Source organism: Ursus americanus, chromosome 3 (genome assembly GCF_024610735.1).
Source record: "Ursus americanus isolate L20-20 chromosome 3, mUrsAme1.1.p, whole genome shotgun sequence".
NCBI classification, from domain to species: domain Eukaryota; kingdom Metazoa; phylum Chordata; class Mammalia; order Carnivora; family Ursidae; genus Ursus; species Ursus americanus.
Window position 1 is genome coordinate 14467187 of NC_142129.1, and position 24579 is coordinate 14491765.

The 24579-nt window shown below is 45.6% G+C and overlaps 1 protein-coding gene and 1 non-coding gene across 7 annotated transcripts in view; one reads left to right on the plus strand and one right to left on the minus strand.

The window, feature by feature from the left end:
* HIPK2 (homeodomain interacting protein kinase 2) overlaps positions 1 to 24579 on the plus strand; it is a 188042-nt gene that overhangs the window by 128833 nt on the left and 34630 nt on the right. For 4 of the 6 annotated variants that reach the window (XR_015723805.1, XM_087860791.1, XM_045792529.2 and 1 more), the window contains exons 6-11: positions 512 to 696; positions 5780 to 5942; positions 9625 to 9832; positions 10726 to 10847; positions 19364 to 19506; positions 22288 to 22467. Coding sequence is in view for 5 of the 6 variants with exons in the window: in XM_087860791.1 (XP_087716917.1) it covers positions 512 to 696; positions 5780 to 5942; positions 9625 to 9832; positions 10726 to 10847; positions 19364 to 19506; positions 22288 to 22467 (1001 nt within the window). In the remaining variant the exon portion in view is untranslated. The remainder of the gene's footprint in view (positions 1 to 511; positions 697 to 5779; positions 5943 to 9624; positions 9833 to 10725; positions 10848 to 19363; positions 19507 to 22287; positions 22468 to 24579) is intronic. The other 2 variants (XM_087860792.1, XM_045792530.2) reach the window with 1 other exon arrangement.
* Positions 16077 to 16183, minus strand: LOC123789719 (U6 spliceosomal RNA). The gene has a single exon (XR_006778884.1). It is a non-coding gene; the product is annotated as a U6 spliceosomal RNA (small nuclear RNA).

Sequence of the window (24579 nt, forward strand, 5' to 3'; positions counted from 1 at the left end):
GAAGAGGTCACATCGGCCTCGGCAGGTTAAATAAATACCCCTTTTTGCATTTCATTTTTTGCAACTTGCTTATAGTTACTGTTTTTTCAATTGTGGTAAGATATGCATAGTGTAAAACTGACCTTTTTAAACCATTTTGAAGTATCTAATTCAGTAGTATCATCCACATTGTTATGCAACCAGTGTCCAGAAGTCTTTCCATCTTGTGATTATTTTCAATGACGTGTGAGTTACATTTCAACTTAACTGATGGAAGCTGGAGCAGTGCACATCCTGTCACTTCTGCGTATTTTCGAGAACCAGCAGCGGCCCGTGCCCTTCCCCGCGCCTGGCCTCCCTCTGCCTTCCCTGAAGAGGGAGCAGCCACAGCCTCTGCGCAGTGACAGCCCACGGCGGGACTGGGATAGGGTGACTGAGAGATGGGGCTGGAGTTCCGGGCAGAGAATAAGGGCGACCAGGGGGCAAGGGGGGCACCGTGGGGTTTTGGTAACCTGTCCCCATTTCCCTCCAGGTGAACATGACAACAGATTTGGAAGGGAGCGACATGTTGGTGGAGAAGGCAGACCGGCGGGAGTTCATCGACCTGTTAAAGAAGATGCTGACCATAGATGCCGACAAGAGAATCACTCCGATTGAAACCCTGAACCACCCCTTTGTCACCATGACACACCTGCTCGATTTTCCCCACAGCACACAGTAGGTGTCTTGCTCGAGGCTTTTTACCAGGGAGCAGCAAACGTTTTCTTTAAAGTCTCAGACAGTAAATATTTTAGGCTTTGCGGCCATATAGTAGTCTGTCGCAACCGCACAGCTCTGTCGTTAGAGCTGAAAGTAGCCGTAGACCATACGGGAGCCAGTGAGTGAGGCTGCGTTTCAGTCAAACGTTATTTGTGAAAACAGGTGGCAGCCAGATTGGGCGGCCCGCAGCCATACTTTGCTTTACACCAGAAAGGAGGGAATGGTGGCGCACGGGAGAGCGCAAGGCAGGAAGAACCGGCCCCTGGGACCTGTGCATAAAGGGAGTGCTCAGAATGGCAGCATCTGTGAAGCAAAGCCACTTTCAGTGCCAGAGTTCACTCCCAGAACCATTCTGGAGTGGCCTCAGTCTAGTCGGGATTCGGGTCGGTCATTCGGTCATTCATCCGTTCAGCGGGCTGTGTGCTGTGCCATGTGCGGGTACAAAGTGGGGCAGAGCAGACGGGGCACCCCGCCCACTGGGGCTTCTAGCCTGTAGGTGAGAAAGACACCAAACAGGTGATCCCCAAAAAAGCCGGCTGTTATCAGGGAAAGTAGGCTGCCGTCGGGGCAGGGCAGGGCAGCCCCCGAGGAATGACCGCCGAAGGACAAGCAACAAGGAACCAGGGACAAGGCCAGCAAGGGCAGGAAGGGCACTGCCCGCGTGGGAACTCCCTGCATGGGCAGCACGGGGGCAGGGGTTCCAGAGGGAGAAGAGGCCTCGGGATGAGCCGGGCAGGGGCCCCGTCTTAAACATTTGGGTCTTCATCCCAAGAGCAGTGGAAGTCCTGGAGGGACTTCTAAGTAAGGGGTGGCTGGTTAGAGTTGCGTTTAACAAACACTGCCTGCTCTGCTCCATCAAGTCAGAGGAGCTGGGAGACCAAGTGCCTGTCAAGGTTGGTAACGTGCAGTTGTAGGTGGCCCGAGGGCTGTTTGCGGGGAAAGAGCAGCCGGTTTAGCAGGTTACAGGACTGAGGGGAGGGGAGGGAGAAGTAGGAGTAACTAGAGGGGCCCAGTGGGGTTCTTCTGATATGAAGAGACTGGAACAGTTCAAGATGCTGGCAGGAAGTGTCTGTGGTGAGCGAGGGATTAAAGAGAAGGATGCAGACATTCCCTGAGATGCCGGGAGGGGCCAGGATCGCAAGGCCATTGTCACCAGAAGGGGGGTGCATGGGTGTCAGCAGGCACGCTGGCTGGATGAGGGAAGTCCAGGATGTTCTTCAGGCAGCTCCTGTCTTCCTTTGTTGAGAGCCAGGCAGTTGGTGGCTGAAGAAGCACAGGAAAGCCTGGGTAGTTGGGGCGGGAGGTGGCGGAGCAAAGTCACCAGAGCCCTGTGGGGCAACTGCGGAGCATGGAGGTCGGCCACGCAGAGTGGAGAGGGTAACCAGACCCCCAGGTGAGGGCCTGGAGAGAACAGATAGGGAGTTGGGGTCATCCGGGTTGGAGCTTCGCCAGGCTGCTAAGAGGAAAAGACAGACTGACAGATATAGGACGGTGGGAATCCAAAATGATGGCTGTGGGAGGCCTAGCTGTGAAAGGGAAAGGAAGCGAAGATGGAGGGGCCAGAGGGGCTGAGTGGGCTGATCTCCTCCAAGACTGGTGATTTTAGTAACAGCCGGAAGAGCCAGAGGGGCAGGGGTGCAGCTGGGAGATGCGATGCTCGGGTTTGCAGTGTGGGGACATGGGGCAGTTGCGGTTGGCCGGGAGTGGGTGGCTAGCTCTGACAACAGGCCCCCGGGATGAGAAGTAGCCGAGAAGCCGGAGCACCTGACGTCTTAAGCCTCCCCCGTTAGGCAGGGCGTGGGGCACCGTGGAGGACTGAGGGGGCACAGGCCTCAGTGACCAACGAGGAGAGGCGGTGGCAGGACGAGAGGAGTGTTTGTTTGCAGAGGCTGTAGTAACAAAGCACACTGAGGGCCTGACTGGCTTAAACAGCAGAAGTTTATTTTCTTACAATTCTAGCAGACCGAGACCAAACACCAAGGTCAAAGTGTTTGGAACCATTGGTTTTGATTAAGGCTACTGCACCTGGTTCGTCAATGGCCATCTCCTCCCTCTGTCCTCACGTGGTCCTTCTGTACACATCTGTGTCCTGATTTCCTCCTCCTCATAGGGAACTGGATGAGGGCTCACCCTGAGGGCCTCACTTTACCTCTTTAAAGATCCTATCATCAATGTACTGTATGGTGACTAATATAACAAAATAAATATTATTTTAAAAAATAATAATAAAAAGTAAAAAATAAAGATCCTATCAAATGCAGTCCCATTCTGAAGTACTCACAACGTAGGGATTGGGGGCACCATTCAGCCCATAACAGAGGGTAATGAGGGCTAGCACTTCAGCCTCTCAAGCTCTAGGTACTGGGGATGTGAAAGAATAAATAGTCCCATCCCTGGATGTCTGCGTGGAGAAACAGTTTGCTCAGGAGAGCGCGAGAGTTTAGTTTGGGTTAGGAGGACATAGGAATGCACAAAGAGGCTGAGGATAAGAGACATCTGCATATCCTGGCTGGCCCTGCCATGACTTATCCTGCTGCGTCTTAGGGCTGGACTTGACCCTCTCCGAGCTGCAAGAAATGAGTGGGTGGCACCCTCATTACCTCCTCTAATTTCAGTGCCGGTCCTTATCAGTTGATGCTGAGTAAGTCAGATCCCATTGCAACAAGCAATGTTTGCTCTCTGTGAAACCACCCATCTCCCGGACAGAGAAGGAACTCAGACCCTTCCCTCGCAAACTCTCATTCCGGAAAATGTCCTGTTTCTGGGGTAGTAGGAGAAAGTCAAGGAGTCAGTCTGTACAACAGAAGAAAGGCACATTCGGTGATTTCCTGGATCGGGCTCCCGTGAGATCAGTCTTTTTATATTCAGGGGCGAAGTGATACCATTGTGAAGCAGCATGGCAGGAGATGGAGAGGAGTGCTCTCTAAGGCTCCAGTCAGCCATCTGCACAGTCCATGAGACAGTCACACACAGAAAGTCAGGGGCGTGGTTGAATGACCTCAGGGCCCTGCCCGTCTCTGGGTCCTGTGAAGGAAGCAGCAGTACAGTGCTTCGTTGTTCTTGGTGAAAACCAAGCTTGGAGACCTTGAGCATCAGCTTCAGGTTCAGAATTTGGTGTCGGTCCAAGAGGATCCCTGGCAATTCAGAATTCAGAAAATGGGCCCCAGAAGGAAAGACAGGTCTTTGAGCACACCTAAGCTTACCTGAGAGTAGGCCTAACCCCTCAGGCTCCCTAGAACTGGCTGGGAAGACCGTGAGAACTACAGGGTGAGAAGAAACTGCAGCCCACACTGCTGAAGACACCCCCCCCAACCCCTGGGGCTGGGCCAGAGCTGCCCCAGCATCTAGATTAACAGGTGAAAGGGACCCCACCCATTTCTCCATACCAGGTGCTAGTGCACAAAATCCTTAAAAACCATTCTCACAGAATTAACCTGAAGCGCAAGCGATTGCCTATCTCCGTGAAACTCAAAACTCAGACCACTCCAGTTAGAAAATTCATCATCTAAAAGCTTTGGGTAGAATTGCCACAAAACCACATAATAATGCTTTAGATACGTTCCAAAAAGAATACAAAACCCATCATTTTATTCTTTCAGCTTCCATGTGAAAGCACTTAGCAGTTTGCCTGGTACTGAGTAGATGCTCAAAGCATGTTGGCATTACCAGCATTATTAGTAGTATTTTTAGCTCTTAGTTACCATAGAATAGGTTTTTCTTTCTCTCCAGGGTCATCAGTCAGTAAGTGTTTATTTCGTGTGCATTGTGTGGCCGTTCTAAGTAGTCATTAACTCAGAAAGAAAGGATTCTCTGAGCATCCTTTCATGGAAACGATGTTTGGGGACAGCCCACAAACCCAGCTGGCCCAAAATCTAGCATACCCATAGTATACATTTGTAATCTTAAAGTAGTAGAAAATTAATATTTTATTTCTATTCAGTTATTACATTATTTATAATTAAAATAAATATTTAAAATTGAAATTTAAATGCTGTTTCACTATCCTAAAGATTAGTATTTGAGGAAAAGTAAGTTTAGTGAGAAGACAGAAGTGAATGAGAGACAATGTATAAACTCTGAAGGATGCTTTATGGTCAATTTTCAGGAACTCAGTGGTTGAGGCCACTGTGGCTTTCCTTTTCCTTCATGCTGGTGTCAGCAACATTTTTATACTTTACTTTCCTAACTAGGGTTTTATTTTGATTCACAGATGCAATGGAGGAAGGAAAAGAGGGAGAGAATTTTAATTTCATGTAACTGGGCAGGAATGAGAAAAGCAAAAGGACGAATCGGGAGGTTAAAGAGGATGTATAATGCACTCATGAAGACTGCTAGTAATTAGCTCTTCACCTTGGCAGTGACCTGTCTGTCCTCTCTAAAACTTCATCCTTACTCGTAAGGCAGGGGCAACAGTCCTCTCTCCCTCTTGTGGTGGTTGTAGGACTGAGTGCTTGCAGACACCTGCCACAGTTCTCAATCAATGTTAACCACGATTATTAATTATTAATAGTAGTATTGTTTCCGTTACACGTGCAATTCCAGTGAGGACAAAGAGTGGCCACAGGGACGAGGTACTGGGTTGGCTGGTTCCCTGGCCGTCCCCTAGATGGCGCCAGTGCCCCAGAAGCGCAAAGAGTTGTCTTCAGTAAGACCAGGCGGGTCAGAAGCTGCAGTTTCATGTTCCAGAGTCAGAAAAACCACCCTGAAAGCGGAGAATGAGCAGTGAGGTTGGTTCAGCAGATCAGGGACATGAGGAAGATACAGTGAGAGCCGTCACGTCTCTTGTGCTATGGTGAAACTTTACCCTTCCTGGGTGGGGGACAGGGGGCATAAGGCAGTGGGGGCAATTCATCTGAATAAAGGTGACTCTTGCAAATGCAGACTTGGCATGGGAAATCCAGGAAATGTAGACCTAAAGTTAAGTTTCCCCGATTGTCTTTTCTTACCATTAACGTTTCTCTCCCTTTCTGTCCGTTTTCTCCCCTTTACCCCACGTTACCTTCTTCTCTTTCCCTCATGCCTGTGCCTTCTGCATGAACAGCGTCAAGTCATGTTTCCAGAACATGGAGATTTGCAAGCGTCGGGTCAATATGTATGACACGGTGAACCAGAGCAAAACCCCTTTCATCACGCATGTGGCTCCCAGCACATCCACCAACCTGACCATGACCTTCAACAACCAGCTGAACACTGTCCACAACCAGGTGAATGGGGAGCAAAGGGGAAGGCGGGCAAGGCTGACAGTGAGCATCAAGAATTGTGTTTTCCTCCCAAACCTAGTCAGGGGATCAGATTCTTCTAATATCATATACAGGAGACAATGTCATACACAAAATTCCTCTGCTGTCGTATTTAACTATCTAAGCCAGTGTTTGCTTTCAAGCTTCTTTCTTTTGAGAGACCCAGGTACTCTGAATGGACTGCTGGTCCCATGGAAAGGTCCAAAAAGGACTCTCTCGGGATGCTTTCTCTAGGATGGTACCTCTTAGTGTTTCCCCCATCCTGATGCGGGAATAACGTAAAGCCTCCTGCTCTAATGCTTTTATGTCTGACATCTGCCTGGTAAAGAATTCGAGCACTGGAAGGGATGCTGGCGATCATGCAGTGCAGACCGCTCCCCCTTGGCCCCACACTGCTGGGTCCACATGATCTCCTCTCAGGACAGATAAAACCTGTCCTTTCTCTAAGTCACAGGGAAAATCAGTTCATCGGTCTGTGACCAGAATCTCAGCAGCTACAACCAGAAGGGACCAGGAAAGTAAGGTTTTCTTCTCACACATTTCCAACTTTTTGCAAAAAATTAGCGGAACCCCACACCTCACGTGTTATTTAAAATAGGAATGATACCCAGGAAGTATTTACAGAGTGAGTAATCTCCAAATCCTAGTCCAGGTGGCCTCTGATATCTAAGGGACTTTTATTTCTTATTCCCAAATTCCAGTCTTCCCACTTCCCCCAAAGAACTGACTGCCCCTAGACTCTTTTTCAGCCTTACTATCAAATCTGCAGTGGTCACAACACTCCTGTGTGTGTGTGTGTGTGTGTGTGTGTGCGTGCGTGTGCGTGCGCGTGTGCACACCGCTCCAGAGGAAAGCAGTGTCTGTGTTCTAATCTTGAAATAACGCCCACCACTCTCTTCTGACAGGGCCCCTCCTGGCCCTGAAGGGGCACTGACATCAGCTACCAGTGCCCCCCGCCATTTCCCTCTCCCCTCCCCCAACTCCCTGGTCTCTAGGTCGGTCCTACAGCAGACTGAGTTGCTGAGGCTGAGCTCTTCTTCCCTGCCCTCTCTCCCCCTGCCTGTATCCAGGAGAGGCCACCTAGAATCTGCCACCCCTGGGGGCCACTGGTATTCTTAAGACTCTCCTTAGGGGGGAGAGCCAGTGCTAAGATCTGGAGTCCAAAGAGACAAACGGTGCCTCCCAGTGGCTGGCCCATGCTCAGGCTAAGGTGCCCACAGGCAGACGTAGGAGCTCCTTGACAAAACGCCACCGTGGTTTTCCTTCATCACCAGAACCCCATTACATCAGCAGGCAGAAGGGGGTTTGCTTTGTTTTGTTTTTTTAAGATTTTGTTTATTTGAGGAAGGAGCATAGAGAGAGAGACAAGCAGACTCCATGCTGAGGATAGGGCCCAACGCGGGGCTTCATCTCACGACCCCGAGATCACGACCTGAGCCAAATCCAAGAGTCTGACGCTTAACCTGTTGAGCCATCCAGGCGCCTCCAGAGGTTAATATAACAGAGAAGTTCATTTAAATTGATGGTGTCAGGGAAGGTTTCAGTGTGGAGCACAGGGGACCCAGGCGAGACCTTGAAGCTCTGAGGCTTGGAGAGAATGCTGTGGGCCAAAGGGTTTGTGGGAGTCAGCAGGGCCTGCGCTGCCATGCCAGCATGCTCGCCAGCAGTGAGTAGACTCTGGCTGGTGCCGTGAGCGCAGAGGGCAGAGGGAGATCAGTTTGGCAGGGAAGGCTGGCCAAACCAAGGGAAAGGAGTGCCAGACCAAAGTGCACATACAGTGTTCATTAGACAGTCATCGGAGATTAGGGGGCACAGGTGGTGACATGCACAAAGTAGTCTTTTGGAAAGAATGTTCTAGCCTCAGCCCCTAAGAAGAATTGGAAGGAGGAAAGTGTGGGAGATCCTCAGCTAAAGAAGTAGCGACTGAAGAGTCAGGTCCCAGGGACAATTTGAAGGAGGCAGCCACAGGAAGTGGAGTAGTCAAGTACCCGAGTGGGAACCTGGAGGACATTGGTCCCCAGGGAGGGAAGCCCAGGGTACAGTGGGAAATGTGTATGGGGAGGAGCCTCCAGGACAGGTGGGGCCGCAGAGAGAACAGAGGAAACACAAGGCATGTCATCAGTAACAAAACACAGACGCTCGCACACACGCGTCACACGTGCATTCCCAGTCACACTACCTGGAGGCCCAAAGCAGCCACTTATTGTGACAATATGTATCTTAAAATCCAAAAATGTCTGCTACCTAATGTAATGATTACTTTCAAACAAATTAATTTGCTTTGCACAAAAATTCAACATAAATTCCAAGTATTAAAAAAAAAACATGAAAAATGAGATTTTATTCTTTTTATCAAATTTGACATGTATACGTACCCTTCTTAAAATTCTGTTTCTGCACGTGTCCAAGATACCCTTGTGGCTCTTGCCTCCTTATCCTCCAGTCCACGGAACCTCTAGTGGCAAAACTTGTAAACAATGTTGAATTCGAAGACACGGGTGACCTCCTCCCCCTATCTTGCTGTAGGATCAGTGTGAAGAAGGCTAGGATGGGGCAAAGCCAGAGAATTCCCAATTCAGAACTGAGTTTCCTTGCTTCCCACGGAAGTTCATTCTCAAATGATGTTTCTTTCCAAAAGGGACAGGAGAAGAGGACATAATTTCAGAGTTTATATTTAACTCTTCTCCATTTAAATTCTCCTGACCCACTGGCATCTCTCCTGTCTGGCTTCCAGCCTTCATAGCTAAACACCAGCATAAGAATGCCCCAAACTCAAACTAGGAACCCCACGCTCAGTGAGTCCCACCCCGTGGCTGGCTGGTTCTGTGGCGTGTTAATTTGCAGTCATGTGCTCTGCAGCCGTCTGAGGGTATCTGTAAACAGTACTCCCCTTAGACCTGAGCAGGAGGGCCCCCTTCCAAGGCCTACCTAAGCCTTCCTCTGTGTGTGTGTGCTTCTGTGCCAAACTCTGGGTACCTGGGCCCCTGTGCCTGCAGAGGCCACCTCCTGGCTTCATCCTCCCGAGTACGGACTGCACCACCAGGCCCAAGAGAAGGGGAGTGTGAACGGAGCTTGGACATGTGGGCCGGTGGGTCCACATATGTGCACCCAAAGCCCCCAAGCTGTGGGACGGAGCTGGGGCAGGAAGAGAAGGAAGGCAAGAGGTCAGCTCTCACCTCCTTTCCCGCCCCATTCCCCGCCCCATCACCATGTTCCAGTGCAGAACCCAAGGAATCCAAGGGTCCTAAACTCAAACCTGGCCTTCCAGGTAGTTGTGAAGTGTATTTGTCAGAGTAGAAGGGCAGCGCATAAATAGTTTCCGGCCGGATCTTTAACTCTGCAGTTTTTAGACCTGTGTGAGGCAAGCTTCCGTGTGCCCGTCGTCCAGGCCCCACACGTTAGGAACTGGCCTGAGTGTAAGCCCCGAGGGTGATTCTGTCTGTTGTGGCTGCAGGGGCCTGCTCTTCCTTGAGACTTCAGCTGTGTCTCCACTCCCCTCTGTTTTTGCTTTTTCGCTCTTGGTTTTTTTATTCGTTCATTCTTCTTTTGAGTTCATTTATTTGCTTTAGACTCGTGGCTCCCAACATACCACCTCCCTCATTTTTTATTTTTGTTTATTTGTGTTTAATCCCCATCACTCCTTTAGGCTCCCACCTCCACCAGCGCCACTCTTCCCTTAGCCAATCCCGAGGTCTCCATACTAAACTACCAATCTGCACTCTACCAGCCCTCAGCGGCATCGATGGCCGCGGTGGCCCAGCGGAGCGTGCCCCTGCAGACAGGGACAGCCCAGATCTGCGCCCGGCCCGACCCCTTCCAGCAAGCTCTCATCGTGTGTCCGCCCGGCTTCCAAGGTAAGGATGAGCAGAGGCTGCCGCTCACCTGCCTCCTACCGGAGGACCTCTGGGGCACTGGTACACGTGGCTTTCTGGCATCACTGAACTTGAGGGCCCCTCTCCTGCTCAGGCCAGCCTAGAAACAATAGGACTTGGGCCTCAGCACCAAGTTGTTTTTCTCCCCACCTGCTGGTGTTTTTGTCCCTGGCCAGCTGTCTGTAAATGAGCACGTTGTTTGGGCTCCTATTGTGAGGCTGATGTCAGCTTACATTTCCTCCAATGAAATCTCCTCCCAGCGGGTTATCTGTAAAGAGTTGCCACTCTGCCGGCCAACCCAGTCTCCGTTCTCATGAAAAATAGAAATCTGCCCCGAAAAGTACCTCCCAGGCCTGTCCCCCAAATGATTCTTTAGCCATGCACCCAACACTCTTCTCCTGAAAGTTCCAAGAAGCCAGAGTTGACTGTGTGCGAGGTTACCGTGTATCCAGAAAGCTCAAGTATTTGAGCTTTGCACACCCCACGGTGTGAGCCCATGTGGGGCTGCTCAGTTTCAGAGTGTAATTCCAGTGGATTCGGACGCCCTTCCCAACACCCCAATACCCCAGGTGTATTCTCCTGTTAGAAGCCAGTTTTCTGCTGTCATTTGTCAGCATAACTGTTCCACTTTGGGCTCTTACAGACTCCTTAATTTGACCTTCTAGTCTCTGAAAACATTCAAAGTTGTTTTTTTGTGGCTTTTACAATTTTAAGTTAGAAACTAAAGGGGACACTTGCAAAGGACCAGGTGATAGCCGGCAGGGACTGGAGTGAAGGGGAGATGAGTCCTGACCAGCTGGCCAGGAAGGTTCTCCGCATCCAGCAGTTTCTGACCACCCAACCACCCCTCTCTCCCTTGCCCGGGTCTGGAATAGGGTTGCAGGCCTCGCCCTCTAAGCACGCTGGCTATTCCGTGCGAATGGAGAATGCCGTGCCCATCGTCACTCAAGCCCCGGGAGCGCAGCCTCTTCAGATCCAACCAGGTCTGCTCGCCCAGGTAATTCTTTCTTTATTATTACTGGTATTGCCATTATCCGTGTTAATGTTGTTCACAAAAGAGATAGATCTCCGCTAATTCCCTCCTTGGCAATGAGTTAGGTGCTTCGACTCATTAGAATAGATCAGTAATATTCTGAATGATCCCCAGGCGAATCACCTTCCCACGTATCTTGCTTATAATTCCACGAAGAAATTTAGACACAGGGCGAGTCTGGGGAAATTATTATTACTACTGTAGCTTTATAATGCAAATTAATATGGGAGACATAAGTTTTAATCCTAATTCTGCTAATAACTTTGTGACCTAAGGCAAGTCAGTTAACATTTCTTTGCCTTGAATTTCTTTCCTATAAAATAGAAATTATTTTTTAGAGCCAAAAGAAGCCTTGGAGATTATCTCCTTATTTCATAAGGAGTTGAAAAACCAGGATCACAGAAGCTATGAGCTGGAACCTTCCTTATCTGTTCACATGGGTACCCCGAAGGTAGCATGAGAACAGAGGCAAAAATGCTTGAAAAATGTGCAAAATGTTGTGGAAATTTAAGGTAACAGAGTGACGCGATGATAACCGTCATTAGTCTTTAATGGCGCTCAAACAAATACATCATCGTTATGCCAGGCACTTTATAGTTGTTAATTGATTTAATCCCCACAACAGCACGATAAGTAAGGTATCTGTCTCCAGGTGACAAATAGGGAAAGCAGGCACAATCCCTGGCTCAGAGTCCCACAGCAATCAGGTGACAGAACCAGGACACAAACCCTTCTACAGAATCATTTCCATTGCTGGGCGGCATGGACAGCTTAACCTAATGTTGTTAGGTTAGAGGCACATTAATTTATAAATAAGGTAGGTTCCCAGCCTTTTCTCAAAGTGTTCCTACAGACACTTTTCTTTGTGGTATCTTCTGTTGAACAGAAGTTTTTGGTTTTAATTTTAATGTAGTGAAATTGCATAGGTCTCTTTGGGCTCCCTACTCCATTGGCCTTTCTAATGTGCTGCTGTCTTTTAACTGTTACAGCTAACACATGTCTTGCTGTCTGGTAGGGACAGCCCCGTTCCCAGGTCGTTCTTCAAAATTTCCTTGTCTAGCCTGGATCCTTCACTTTCCATATGAATTTAACCGTCACTCTTACAAACAAAACAATCACTGGCTCAGAGTCACAGCCAATTAGCAATTGTCATTTCAAAACAAAAGGCCCTGAAGTGTATTTATTGGACTTGAGTTAAATTTGTATTTAGCTGAGGAAAAGCTGACATCCTTATTGTATTCAGTCATTTCATGCACGAACACAGCATAACTGTATATTTATCTCTTATTCTTTTCATGAAAGGTTTCTTTTGTTGGAATAATTCCTAAATATTTTACAGGTTTTGTTGGTATTAATGATTTTATTAATTTTGTTTTCCAATTATTTGGTTTTGGTTTCTGGGACTAACCCTGATTTTGGTCTACTGAGTTTCTTATCTAGCAGTCCTTTTTTTTTTTTTTTAATATTTTATTTATTTATTTGAGAGAGAGAGAGCACACACACGCATGTGCGCACACGAGCAGGGGGAGGAGCAGAGGGAGAGGGAGAAGCAGACTCCCCTCTGACCAGGGAACCGACACGGGGCTCGATCCCAGGACCCTGAGATCATGACCAGAGCCACCCAGGTGTCCCTATCTAGCAGCCCTTCTAAACTTGGAGTAGTTCTTGTTGTTTCTGTGAATTCCCGTGGATTTCTTATGGGGACTACCTTCTTACTAGCTTTATTTCTTCCTTTACGATCCGTATGCCACTATGCTGCCAGCACCTCAAAACAGAGTTGAACAACAGTGTGGACGCTGGACACCCTTAACTGGTACCTGACTTTACAGGAAATTCTTCTGTTTGTTTGCCCTATTTTGTTTGCTGTTAGTATTTGATAGAAACTTTATCAAGCCTGCTAATTTTTTAATAGAGTTATATCACATGTTCTTTCTGCATCGATTAAAATACTCTTGTGGTTTTTGTTCATTCATCTGCTAATGTGACGAGTTACATTAATAGGTTTTTAATGTTAAATTGTCCTTGTATTTCTGGGATGAGCTTTATTTGATCACGTGTGTTTGATACGCACTTATGCTTTTCAGTACTGGATTGTTCGTAAATACCATGGTTAGCGTTTTTGCATCTGTGTTCAGAAGTGAGAAATGGCCTATAATTTCTCTCTTATAGAAGCCTTGTCTAATTTGGGCATCGAGGTCATCCCAGTCTCAAACAATATGTTGGATATTATTACCCTCTTCTGTGTTCTGGAACAGCTTACTTAAGGTGGATATTTATCATTCCTTGTCTCTGTTCTTAAGTCCAAAATGACACTGCAGTGACCACGGACACCAGCTTATGATGGCACACAAAGTTGTGTTGCTGAAAGTTTATAAACAGAGAACCTTCCGTATGTAAAGTAGGCCTTCTACTTCTACCTCTCTCGCTGGTCCTCATAGCTTCCTTTTGCTCGCACAGTTTGGTAGGAGGGAGTTTGGAAAAGGCCAAGAAAGATCAGGAGAAAGAACTACAAGCTCACTCCAGGGGCCAACTATCTTGTTCATACTTTCTCTGATGGGCAGAAATCCAGACCAGCCTCCCAGCGCTCCTCCTCTGTGACCCAGAACCTATAGACCTCACACGTACTAACAGATTTTTTTTTTGTTTGCCCACTTAACCCTGGCAAGCAAGAAATCATTTCTGAAAGAAACAATAATTAGCATTCTTATTAGCTAACCTAGACATTCTTTATTCAGTTGGGGGAAAAACAGTAGGCTCAGCATTTCTGAATTTGTCCTTTAATCATAGCAGGGAAGAGCTTTACCTTTGCCTACTTGAAAGAGAGTCCCTAGAGTGCTGTAAATCTCCAAGTGGATTTAACCTAAACCTGTAATTGGGAGAGGGAACAAAAAATACGTGTACAAAGAATTTAGTCACTACAGTGTTTATAACAGGGAACGACTAGAAGCAATTTGAATGTTCATCAGTTGGAGATTTGTAAAATAAATTGATGTGTGTGCATAAAATGGAACACCATGTAGCCATTAAAAAGGACATGGTAGGGGCGCCTGGGTGGCTCAGTCAGTTAAGCGTCTACCTTCGGCTCAGGTCATGATCCTGGAGTCCCAGGATTGAGCCCCTCATCAGGCTCACCACTGAGCTGGGAGTCTGCTTCTCCCCCCGTTTGTGCTCTCTCTCTCGCTCATAGTCTTTCTCAAATAAATAAATAAAATCTTTAAAAAAAGAAGAAAAGGATATGGCAGACCACTGTGTCTTGACATGCAAAGATATTAGGTTAAAAAAAATTCCTGCGCTATCCCGTATCACCATGTGACTTTCTGGCCATTGGTTGTTTTCTTTTTCTGTTTGTCACTTAATCCATGCCAGTATGTTAGCCTATAAAGGTGGAGCTCTGTCCTAGATATTTTTAATTGGTGCCTTCAAAGGATGAAAGTAAGCTAATTTATAAAACTAGTTTGGTGGCTATAACAAAGCAATAAGTAAGCATTTAAACTAGTGCCCTCATTTTTCTCTGGGTAAATTTCTAGGCATCAGGCAGATGCATTCCAAACGTTATCTTTACTTTAAACATATCCAAAAAGTGGGTATCACTCTTTACAAATATTTAAACCTTTCCAAGGATTGTATTTGTGAAAGTTTAGAGACAGAGTCTTTGAATCCATTCCTCATGTTCGTTCTGTTTGCTTTGCCTTTTCCTCCCCACCTTCCAGCAGCACGTGCCCACGTCCTTCAAGCGTGCCCCAAGGATGTGTGCACGGGAGGCCGGAGTGAAGTCACACCCTCTTGAGTCAGTGATCTGGGAGTGGTCTTCACAGACTGTCTCACCCATACAGCCTTGTTGGTGCTGCCCAAAGGGGGTCCCCCTCTGTCCTCCCAAGCCTCAAGCCAGAGCTCACCCCTTGACCACCGTCAGAAACTGAGAATGAGTGGGTAAAGGTAGAGAGGGGGGAAACACAGTGCTCAATTGAGACAGTATTGAATTTAGCTCACTTTTCAAATGGCAGGATCCAAAACCCCCTTTGACTAGCAAGGCTGGAACAGAAATTCAGAGCTCCCTCCCACCCCCCACCCCCCAAGATGTGGAGATTCGTGAAGGGCTGCAGCCTTTCATGAAGAAGGGGCCTTCTTCTAGCCAGTCAAGTCATATCACCTGAATCGCTTTAAATGTTTCCCTAAGGACAGTTGGCTGGAACTTCTTAAACTGTCCAAAATACAAAACTTCAATGCTTCTCACTCAAATCCTCCTCTGGTAGCATTTTCAGCAACCAGTCTGTCTTGCCCTCTGCTTCTGTCTTGCTTGGTGCCTGAATTGTTAATGAATAAGGAAGACTTTTCCATCTACTTTTATGCGTTTACCACGAGTCCCTGATCCTCAGTAGAGCCGTCGTTCTGTGTGTGCTCTCCATAGAGGTAGTATGCTGGCTGAGAGCATGGGCTCTGGCATTTGATTGCCTGTAAGTCAGAGGCCAGTACCACAACTTACCAGCTATAGGATTTAGGGAAGTTATTTTCTAATTGAATTTTTCTTCCAAATAATACATGTACCAATTTTTAAAGTTAAATGAGTCTACAGACTTACCAGAAAATAGTAGTCTTCTGCTCTATCCCATCCCCAATGTCCAATCCCCCAAAATAACTTTTAACTGTTGTTTTGATATTTAACTCCAAGTTTCTAAATAACATGCTTAAACTACTTTTTACTGATATTTCCATTTTAGAATTTCCATGTTACTGTGGAAGATGAAGACTTAGCCCCCAACCCCACCGCATCCCCACAGCACCTGCCCAATCATGCGCTCTCCCTCTCTCCCTCTCTCCCTCCCTCCTCTCTTCCTTTCTCCCATTCCTCCCATGGAAGTTTCTTATTCAACCACTTTGCATTATTTACATAATTATTATCATCAGTATTATATAATATTATTCTCAGTTGAGCCTCATACTATATTATGATTCTGTTCCTTTCCTGTGCAACTTGTTTTTCCTGGAGTTAATGGTGGTTTCATTTTTTTCATTGGGTTAGTTTCCTCTCTCTTAAGACTCTCCTTGTGCTCGGTGGTCTGAAATTTCATGAGTATATGCTTCCTCATGTGTCTTTTTTCATACATAGTCTTGGACAGTGTTTGCCCTTTTAGTCTAGAAGTTTTTCTTTTATTTTTCCTTTAAGTTCTTCCCCTCCATTTTCTTTTTCTTACTTTCAATATGGAATGCTTCGTGCATGTGCATGTCATCCTTGTGCAGGGGCCACGCTGGTCTTCTCCGTATTGTTCCAATTTTAGTATATGTGCTGCCGAAGCCAGCACTTTCTCTGTTTCCTCTTTGTGAAATTATTATTAACTGGATGTTGGTGCTTCTGAATTAAATTCATGATTTTCATCTTTTTTCCCATTTTCTCTCTTTTCTATCTGTGCTTCTTTCCCAGAGATTTTCTCAACTTAAAAAAAAACCTTCTATGGAATTAAGTTCTGTTGTAGTTCTCATTTCTAAGAATTCTTTCTTATTTTCTGAATATAGATATGGACGTATAGATGTATATTCCTGTATATGATCTTGTTTCATATATATGTATACATGTGTGTATGTGTGTGTGTATAATTCTTTTTTTTTTTTTTTAACTCTGTGAGGACAGTTTAAGTTTTTGAGAATTTACTTCTGATTTCTATACTGTTTTTGTTTCCTCTGAGTTTCTTCTTCTGTTTTAGACTCACGTTAGAAGCTTCCTTTAATATCTGGTTATCCTTGGCTGTTCATTCATATCTAAGACCAAAGCACTAAAAAACTAATTTGAAAGCTACAGGAGGGAAAGGACTTTTGAATGTGGACCTCTGTCTAGTCTGATAAGGGGTGAGCCCAGCATTTTCACTGGCAGATTCCTTGATCCTCCAATATATCTGTAGTTTTTTCTCTTGGACCAGTCAGTTTACCTAGAGAGAATCCTCCAGCCTCCTACTTTGGCGGGGAGTGGGCAGGAGGGTATAAGCCTGCATACCAGGGTCTGCAAACTGAAAGGTAAAGTAATCTCACAGACTTGACCTTAGATTCCCCAGTCTTCTAACTCAGTAATTGCCCTTCCATTTTCCAGTTTCCAAGATTTTGTTAACTGTTATTGTCTCCTCTGTTGTCTTTGTCCTTGTGGGTCTCTATATTTTTTTATTCCTCCACGATCATTTCAGTTGGGTTTAGAGGAAGAGAGCAATAATGTTTAATTTACTACATTTCTGGGCAGGTTATTTAGGCTCTCTGTAGTTCAGTTTATCTATCTGAGAAATGGGGAGAAATAACAGTCCCTACCTCACAGAACTGGTGTTCAGATGAAGTCAGAAACTTGGGGCGCCTGGGTGCTTCCATTAGTTGAGCATCCAACTCTTGATTTCGGCTCAGGTCATGATCTCAGGGTCATGGGATCGAGCCCCATGTTGGGCTCTGCACTCAGCACAGAGTCTGCTTCCCTCTCTGTTCATGTGCCCCCACACCCCCCCCCAAATAAATAAATAAATAAATAAAATCTTTTTAAAAAAAGATGAAGTCAGAAACCTATCTATGGTCTTAGCTCTGTGCTTGGCATGCGTATGCATCAGGAAGTATTAGCTCTAGGGGCGCCTGGGTGGCTCAGTCGGTTAAGCGTCTGCCTTTGGCTCAGGTCATGATCCCAAGATCCTCAGATCAAGCCCCGTGTCATGCTCCCTGCTCAGCCAGGAGCCTGCTTCTCCCTCTCCCTCTGACCCTCCTCTGCTCATGTGTCCTCTCTCTCTCTCTGACTCTCTCACTCTCTCTCTCAAATGAATAAATAGAATCTTAAAAAAAAAAAGTATTAGCTCTAATCTTATAAATTATAAAGTAGTAATAAATTATAAGTTATAGAAGTGTATACAAGTAATTATACAAGTGTGAAGTGTCATCTCACATGAGTTGAACATGTCATTCAGTGAAAGGGGTCAAAAATAGCCTTTACCCTATCTCTTTGAGGTAAAATGTTAACATCCACTTTAGGGAAGTAGGGGAGAAAAATGATGTCCTTGGCTTAATATCAAGATTTATTATTTAAAAGTAACAAAACACATGCTTTTCTGGAAAGCTGAAATGAGTCTCAAAGTCCGTGTAAATCTTAACTGCCGACAAAATTATTACTCATTTAACTTTTTGAACTCGTAACTATTTTAATCAATTAGATTATTTTTCTGCTGTGTCTGAATTCAGTCAACTTGAAATCTAGTTAACTATAATTAATTGCCTTGGTAGAATTGCTTCTTTCATTTTATGAACATTTATTAAACACTTACTGTATAAACTGTGGTCCCTGTGCTTTTTGCCTGTATCAAAACAGATCAATAAGCAAACAGGCAATGTGAAAAAGGTATGAGAGATCTCACTGGCTTCATGTGCACTATGAAAAGGATGGACCAGGTGAACCATCCACTCAGATCTAAATTGTGGTTGTATCATTTTATACACATCATTGTTTATTAAGCTTTGTCTCAAGTTTGTGATTCATTTCCAGAAGTGCTTATTTGTACATATGAGCCAAAACACACATTTTAGGATGCAGTTTGTGGAGCACTATATTAAAGAAATTACCCAATGTTAGTGATATCCAGCCCAGTGGAAAGAACAGCATGTAACTGGATCTTTAAATTCTTCCTGCCCAAGAAGTATTTTACCTTAGCAGCGTTCCTTTCGGCGTCCAACTTTGGACAACTGTGTTCAGTCAGAATCATTTAATAACCAAAGGCAAGCAGAATAGTGACTAAAGATAAAGAAAGCTTAGAACACCACGCCAACACACGCTGCCCCTCCCCAGTGACTCTGTTCAAGGAAGAATCAGCGAAGTTCATTTTAGAGTTCTTAGAAAAAGCTTAGTATTTATGAAGAATCAAGCTGTGACCTTCTAACTACGTCTCATTTTGGCTTTGATGGACCAGGGTAATTCTCAGTGAAGCTTAAGGTCCCAGCTAAGAATTTTACTTCATGCTTCCTTGCTCTCGGATGTGGGCAAATATCTGGTCATCTCAGAATTATGTTACTTCAGATTCAGAAGATAGCACAAGTTGGAGGTCTAGATTCTAATTCATAAACAAAAGGCAAAATAAAGGATGGAAAACCTCTTGCACGCAGAAAGTTACCTTTGCGTGGCCCAGTGCAGCTATCTCAGTCTCTTGCACTCTATGCCAGAACAAATCGGTAAGTGAACTTTGGGAAACTTTGAGCACTGTTCTTAGAGCAAATTTATAAACAAATCATTTCTTCCACATGAATAAATCCCTTGCATACGACTCTTTGCCCATGTACTTACTAGCTTCTGTGTAGGCCATAGATGTTCATTTGATCTCCCCTTAACTTAGTTTTCAAGGCCAAAGACCAGGTCTCCACTTTCATACCCATCACAGGGTCCAGCACAGCCCCGGGCACAGAATCAGGGCTTGACTCACGCAGACAGACTATGTGATTAACAAACATGTTGATGGCACACGTCCTCTGCTCTACAGCAGGCCTGGCCAAGTGGGACCCAGCAAATCCTGCTTCCCCCGGCATGGCAGCAGCTGACCGGAGTGGCCACCCACACATCTGTGCAGCACGCGACTGTGATTCCCGAGACCATGGCAGGCACCCAGCAGCTGGCCGACTGGAGGTAAGCAGGAAAGCAGGCACGTCTGGGACCGGAGGCGTGTCCGCTGCTCACCCAGAGAGCTGCCGGGCTGGCCTGTGCTGTCAATTCCGTGATTTAGAGAGAACTTTTTAAATTAAAAAGAATATTATGTGGAATATGAGTGCAGTGTAATGAGAGTTCACTTTTAAATAAATGTACCAGGACAGAAGAAAATCAGCTTCATGACCTTATGGTCAGTTGTCATTTTCGACCCCAAAATCAGTTACATCATTTGATCCCCCGTGCACTTCACGGACTTGCCTCCGGATTATTTTTGGTTTGTTTCTCAGAATTAAATTCCACTCCCAGAAAATAAAGATGTGTCAGCCATGAAAGAAAGCAGAAGGGAGTCCCTGAGGCTCCTAAGCAATTCTAGAAAGTGTTCTCAGGGTGTTTGGAGACATGGGCACACTGGAGTTGTATCTGACCTCTCAGGGGAAAGCTTGACAGAATGGGGTTTATTTGGAATGGTAACCTCTGGCGTGTTTGCTGAATGTGTCTCTTCAGTGAATAGTCCTATCTGCTAGATCAAAGTCCGTTTTCCACAGACCCCAGGGGCCCAAAGCGAACAGCCACCAGCACAACGTACCCCCTGTATCCGTTTCCAGCACCCCACCCATCCTGCTCACTGGCTTTCTCACCAACACCTAGCTCCTTTGTTTTTATGGCCACTTCCAACTTTCTCTTGTACTCTCCACCCACTCCATCCCAACACCTACCACAGTGCCCCCTTCACCAGTGCAGAGCCAAATGACAGTCCCCACGTTGTGTCCCCCTTACCACGGCTCTCCAGGCTCTCTCAGCCCAACCATCAGGGTGTCCCTCCACTCCTGACAGTCTCCATACTAACCATGGAGCCTCCCTTAAGTTCCTTTTCTGATCTCAAAGGCTATTGTGAATAAAGAGCTCTCAGTACAACCAAGAGGGGCGGAGACAGAAGCCCCCAGGCAAGCCTCAAACCAGCTTCCTCTCTTCCTCCATCTCATTTTCTGACTAGTAGAAACAAGAGAGGACGGAGGCTCTTTCCTGCAGCCCCACTCACTTCCCACTAACAGCACCCAAGTCCATCCCCACTCACTGGAAGCACTTTCAAAGAAGTGGGTTCAGTTCTGGTTCTGCGTGACCTGGGGCAAGTTACCTAAACCTTATGAGCCTCAGTTTCTTCTTCAGTAAAGTGGGGATAAGAATGCCTACCTCATAGAATTGCTGAGAGGTTTAAATGAAGATAAAATACAAAGCACTTGACCTGTATTAAACATGTATTATACTAGCACCTGGTACATGACAGGCAATAAATAAACCTGTTATCTTCCCTTTGCACCATTCACAATGGCTCACGCCCTGTGAGACTGCCTTCCCTCTCCAGCTCATTAGGAACAGCAACCAAGTGGAAAAGCTGTCTGACTTGGAAAAGCTGTCTGACCAACTGGTTTTTTTCTCACCCCTTTTTCTCCTAAAAGACCACACATATATGCTATACTACTTTTTTCCTGCGTCTTTCTGTGTTTATAGCTCACTTAATCTCAGCCAAATTCACATACTCACTCGCTCATACAGACTTTCCTGTGCCTCCTGCCTCCTCAGCTCTTACCTGGTTACCATAGGAAACACTTAAAGCCAACACTCTCTTTCCAGTCTCTTCTCCATGTCATATGTGGGCCAAAGAACATCCATAATCATGGCTTATAAACAAAAGAGAAGTACTGATGCTAGACTTGTATCAAAAAGAATGCCATTCTGTAGAAGAAACAGCAACTACAAAGTCAGGAAGCCATAACATCAGCTTCTAAGTGTGAATGTCCAACAGACGCTATCAAAATCTCTACAGAAGTATCTACCTACTTCTTTTTTTTTTTTCCTATTCATCCTTTCCCCCAAGTTGTGAAGATGAATTTTATAATATTTTTAAAATTCAAATAAATTCTCCTTTAACTTTTAATTTTATTAGGTGCTAAATGGGCTTTTACGGGCAAGTCTCTGAATTAATCATCACTTTTAATATTTCTGTGGGAAAACAAGCCTTTGAGCTCCATACAACCCAGATCATAAGAACTCTTGAAAGATAACCCACTTCCAGGATATTGGCTGCCAGTAGTACTTCTAGCAACATGTGTCTGACTCTTACTAATTTTGACTTAGTACCAAATTCTATACACGTCTAGTCAACCTTCAGGTAATCTAATTGTTCATTCAGCAAGCATGTAATTAATTGACCAGCTGCTACATGCCTGAGATTTGTGCTAGCCATGAAGAGAATTCAAAAGAATGTTAACATTTCAAACAGTAGGAACATACAACTCCATTTTCAAAGTTGTTTTTTTTAACATAAGCTACAAATTTCTCATTTATAAAATGGCATTACTTCGATATCCTACCTCACAGAGTGCAATAACCCATTGAAGGCACTTGTACATTCTAAAATAAAATGCACGCGTCACCAGTTTGGGGATGTTAAAAGGTAGAAGGAATATTAATCTCCTCTCCCCAGAACTTAAGCTGAATTTGCAACTTGCCATTCTTCCCATTTGCAACGTCCTCTTTCTCACTCACCACCAAACTATGTTCCTGCCCGCTTCTTCAGAACAGCACTTAAAGGCACCTGGGAGGCTTATCTGATGAGCTCATCTCTTCAGCAACTCCATGAGCTCATGAGAACCAACTTTTTAAATGTGGCTTTTAATTGGGGAGGAAGTTTTATCTTAAAAAAGAAAATCCATATTTATAAAACCAATAAAGAGCCTTGTTTTCCCATCTCCCATTCAGGAACACCCACGCTCACGGCAGCCATTACAATCCCATCATGCAGCAGCCTGCGCTATTGACTGGTCATGTGACCCTTCCAGCAGCCCAGCCCTTGAATGTGGGCGTAGCCCACGTGATGCGGCAGCAGCCAACCAGCACCACCTCCTCCAGGAAGAGTAAGCAGCACCAGTCCTCTGCGAGGTAGGTGGTGAGAATTGCCCTTGAGGAGAGAAACCTCAGAAGATTGGAAGGTAGAGAAACCTCTTAGCGTTAGGGAATGTCAGCATGTGCTCTGAGTCCCAGGCGTGGGACAGGGAGTGGCCCCAGAATGTTTGCTGAATGTGTCAGACCACTGGATAGTGCTAGGGATTGAAGGAAGCCCTCACTCGCTCTTACCTGCCTCTTGCCTTACCGTCGTCCCTGCTCTGCCCGTACCCCACGGGGGAGGGCCTGGATTTCCAGTGTTCGGTGCCTGGGTCTGAAGCCATTCGTGCCCTTTCACTTCTGTATAAAACACTTAGACTCACCTCTGAAGTTGCACTTTGGAAATCATAATAATGTTTTTTTTTTAAAGCAGTAGAGAAATGTGCTTACTTTGAAATCTAAGGTCAGAAATCTAACTCATTTAGCTGCTTCCTGAAATATAAGCAATGATTTTGGTTAATCCTAGACATTACCAGCAGAATAATCTTTCCCGTTCCTTTTCAATCCAGTCTCACCTCAGTGAACTCTTAAAAATCAAGGCAGAAAAGGCCACATACTTCGTGATCCCATTTACATGGCATTTTGGAAAAGGCAAAACTAGACCAGGAGTTTCCAGGGACCACTGGGTGGGAAAGGAGGGGATTGACAGGGACAGAGCATGAGGGAACTTTTCAGGGTGATGAAAAAGTTCTCTGTCTGGATTGGTAGGGGCTATGTGTCCCCTTGTCACAACTCATCAAACACTTCCAAAGGGTGACTTTTACTGTATGTAAATTATACCTCAATAAACTTGTCTTTTAAAAAGACAGATCTCCAAATTTAAAAAAAAAATTGAGATCGTGTAGATGCAGAGCTGCTCCTACATTTTTCTCCAGAGTCACTGTCTTGAGGGCACTTAATTGCTTATTTGGAATAGATGAATCAAGAGAAAGAAGTCCGGTACGTAAAATGTCTAGTGACTTTTGGTTTCCTACTTATTTAACCAGGTGCCAGAAATTAGGCCTGCCTTTTTATCATTTTCCTTTGAAGATTAACCCAGGAGCTGACTTCCTTCGAGCTGTCGTTCTTCTTCAGGATTCCTTATTTGGGTGTTGCTGACAACTCAGGGAAATTCATCTCAGATGTGCGGCAGCCCTGTGAAAACACAGCCTTGTCATTATTGGATTGGCTGGCAACAGGGGCCACCATCTCAACCCTTTGCTCTGTCGAGCCCCGCCATGTGGGTGGTCACACAGAAGACCAGTCTGACCCTGGGCTGAGCTTAGCATCCTCATGGCTCACCTTGTCAGGTAGAGGCAGTAAGAACTCTTAGCCTCCCAGCTTGTTGACAAGTCCCTCCCTGTTGCCCACTCACCACCCAGCGGGCTTCATGAAGGTTCATTGCCAGTACATTTCAAGATCGATGTAATTATACTGCAGATGTTGTATTTGCCTATTTTTAAGACCAATGCCTTAAGCAAAACAGAAGGCTCTCCCTTGTTGGGTGGTACAGCCAGTGGCATTTCTTTAACAATGCCAAGTGGAGATATTTTAACTGCTGAAGTAGTGAAAACATAATCTCAAAATGGCAACAGAGTAACAATAACAAATGTATAGTTTTATGCTAAGTGCAAACAGTGGAACAATCTTTTCAGTAAAACTTATTGGCAGCCCCCAGAAAGGAACAAGAAACACGTCTGACACCAGCTATATAGAAAATTAAATAAATCTACAGAATTATTTTCATCTTCCTGCCTTTTAGCTAGGAAGTACTAGAATCTCCAAGGACATAAAAGTGTCTTAAAAATTTCATTGGGCTCTCACTGTATGGGTATGACCAAGGTCAGCAGAGGTTGGGGGAGAGGGGAAAAGGTAAGGTCTATTTTTCCCTTAAGTTAGCAGAAACTGCATTTGCTAATATTTTTTTAAAGATTTTATTTATTTATGTGAGAGCACAAGCAGGGGGAGCTGCAGGCAGAGGGAGAGGGAGAAGCAGGCTTCCTGCTGAGCAGAGTGCCCGACACGGGGCTCTATCCCAGGACCCTGGGATCATGACCTGAGCCGAAGGCAGATGCTTAACCTACTACTGAGCCACCCATGTATTTGCTAATTTGATAAGGAATTTTGAGT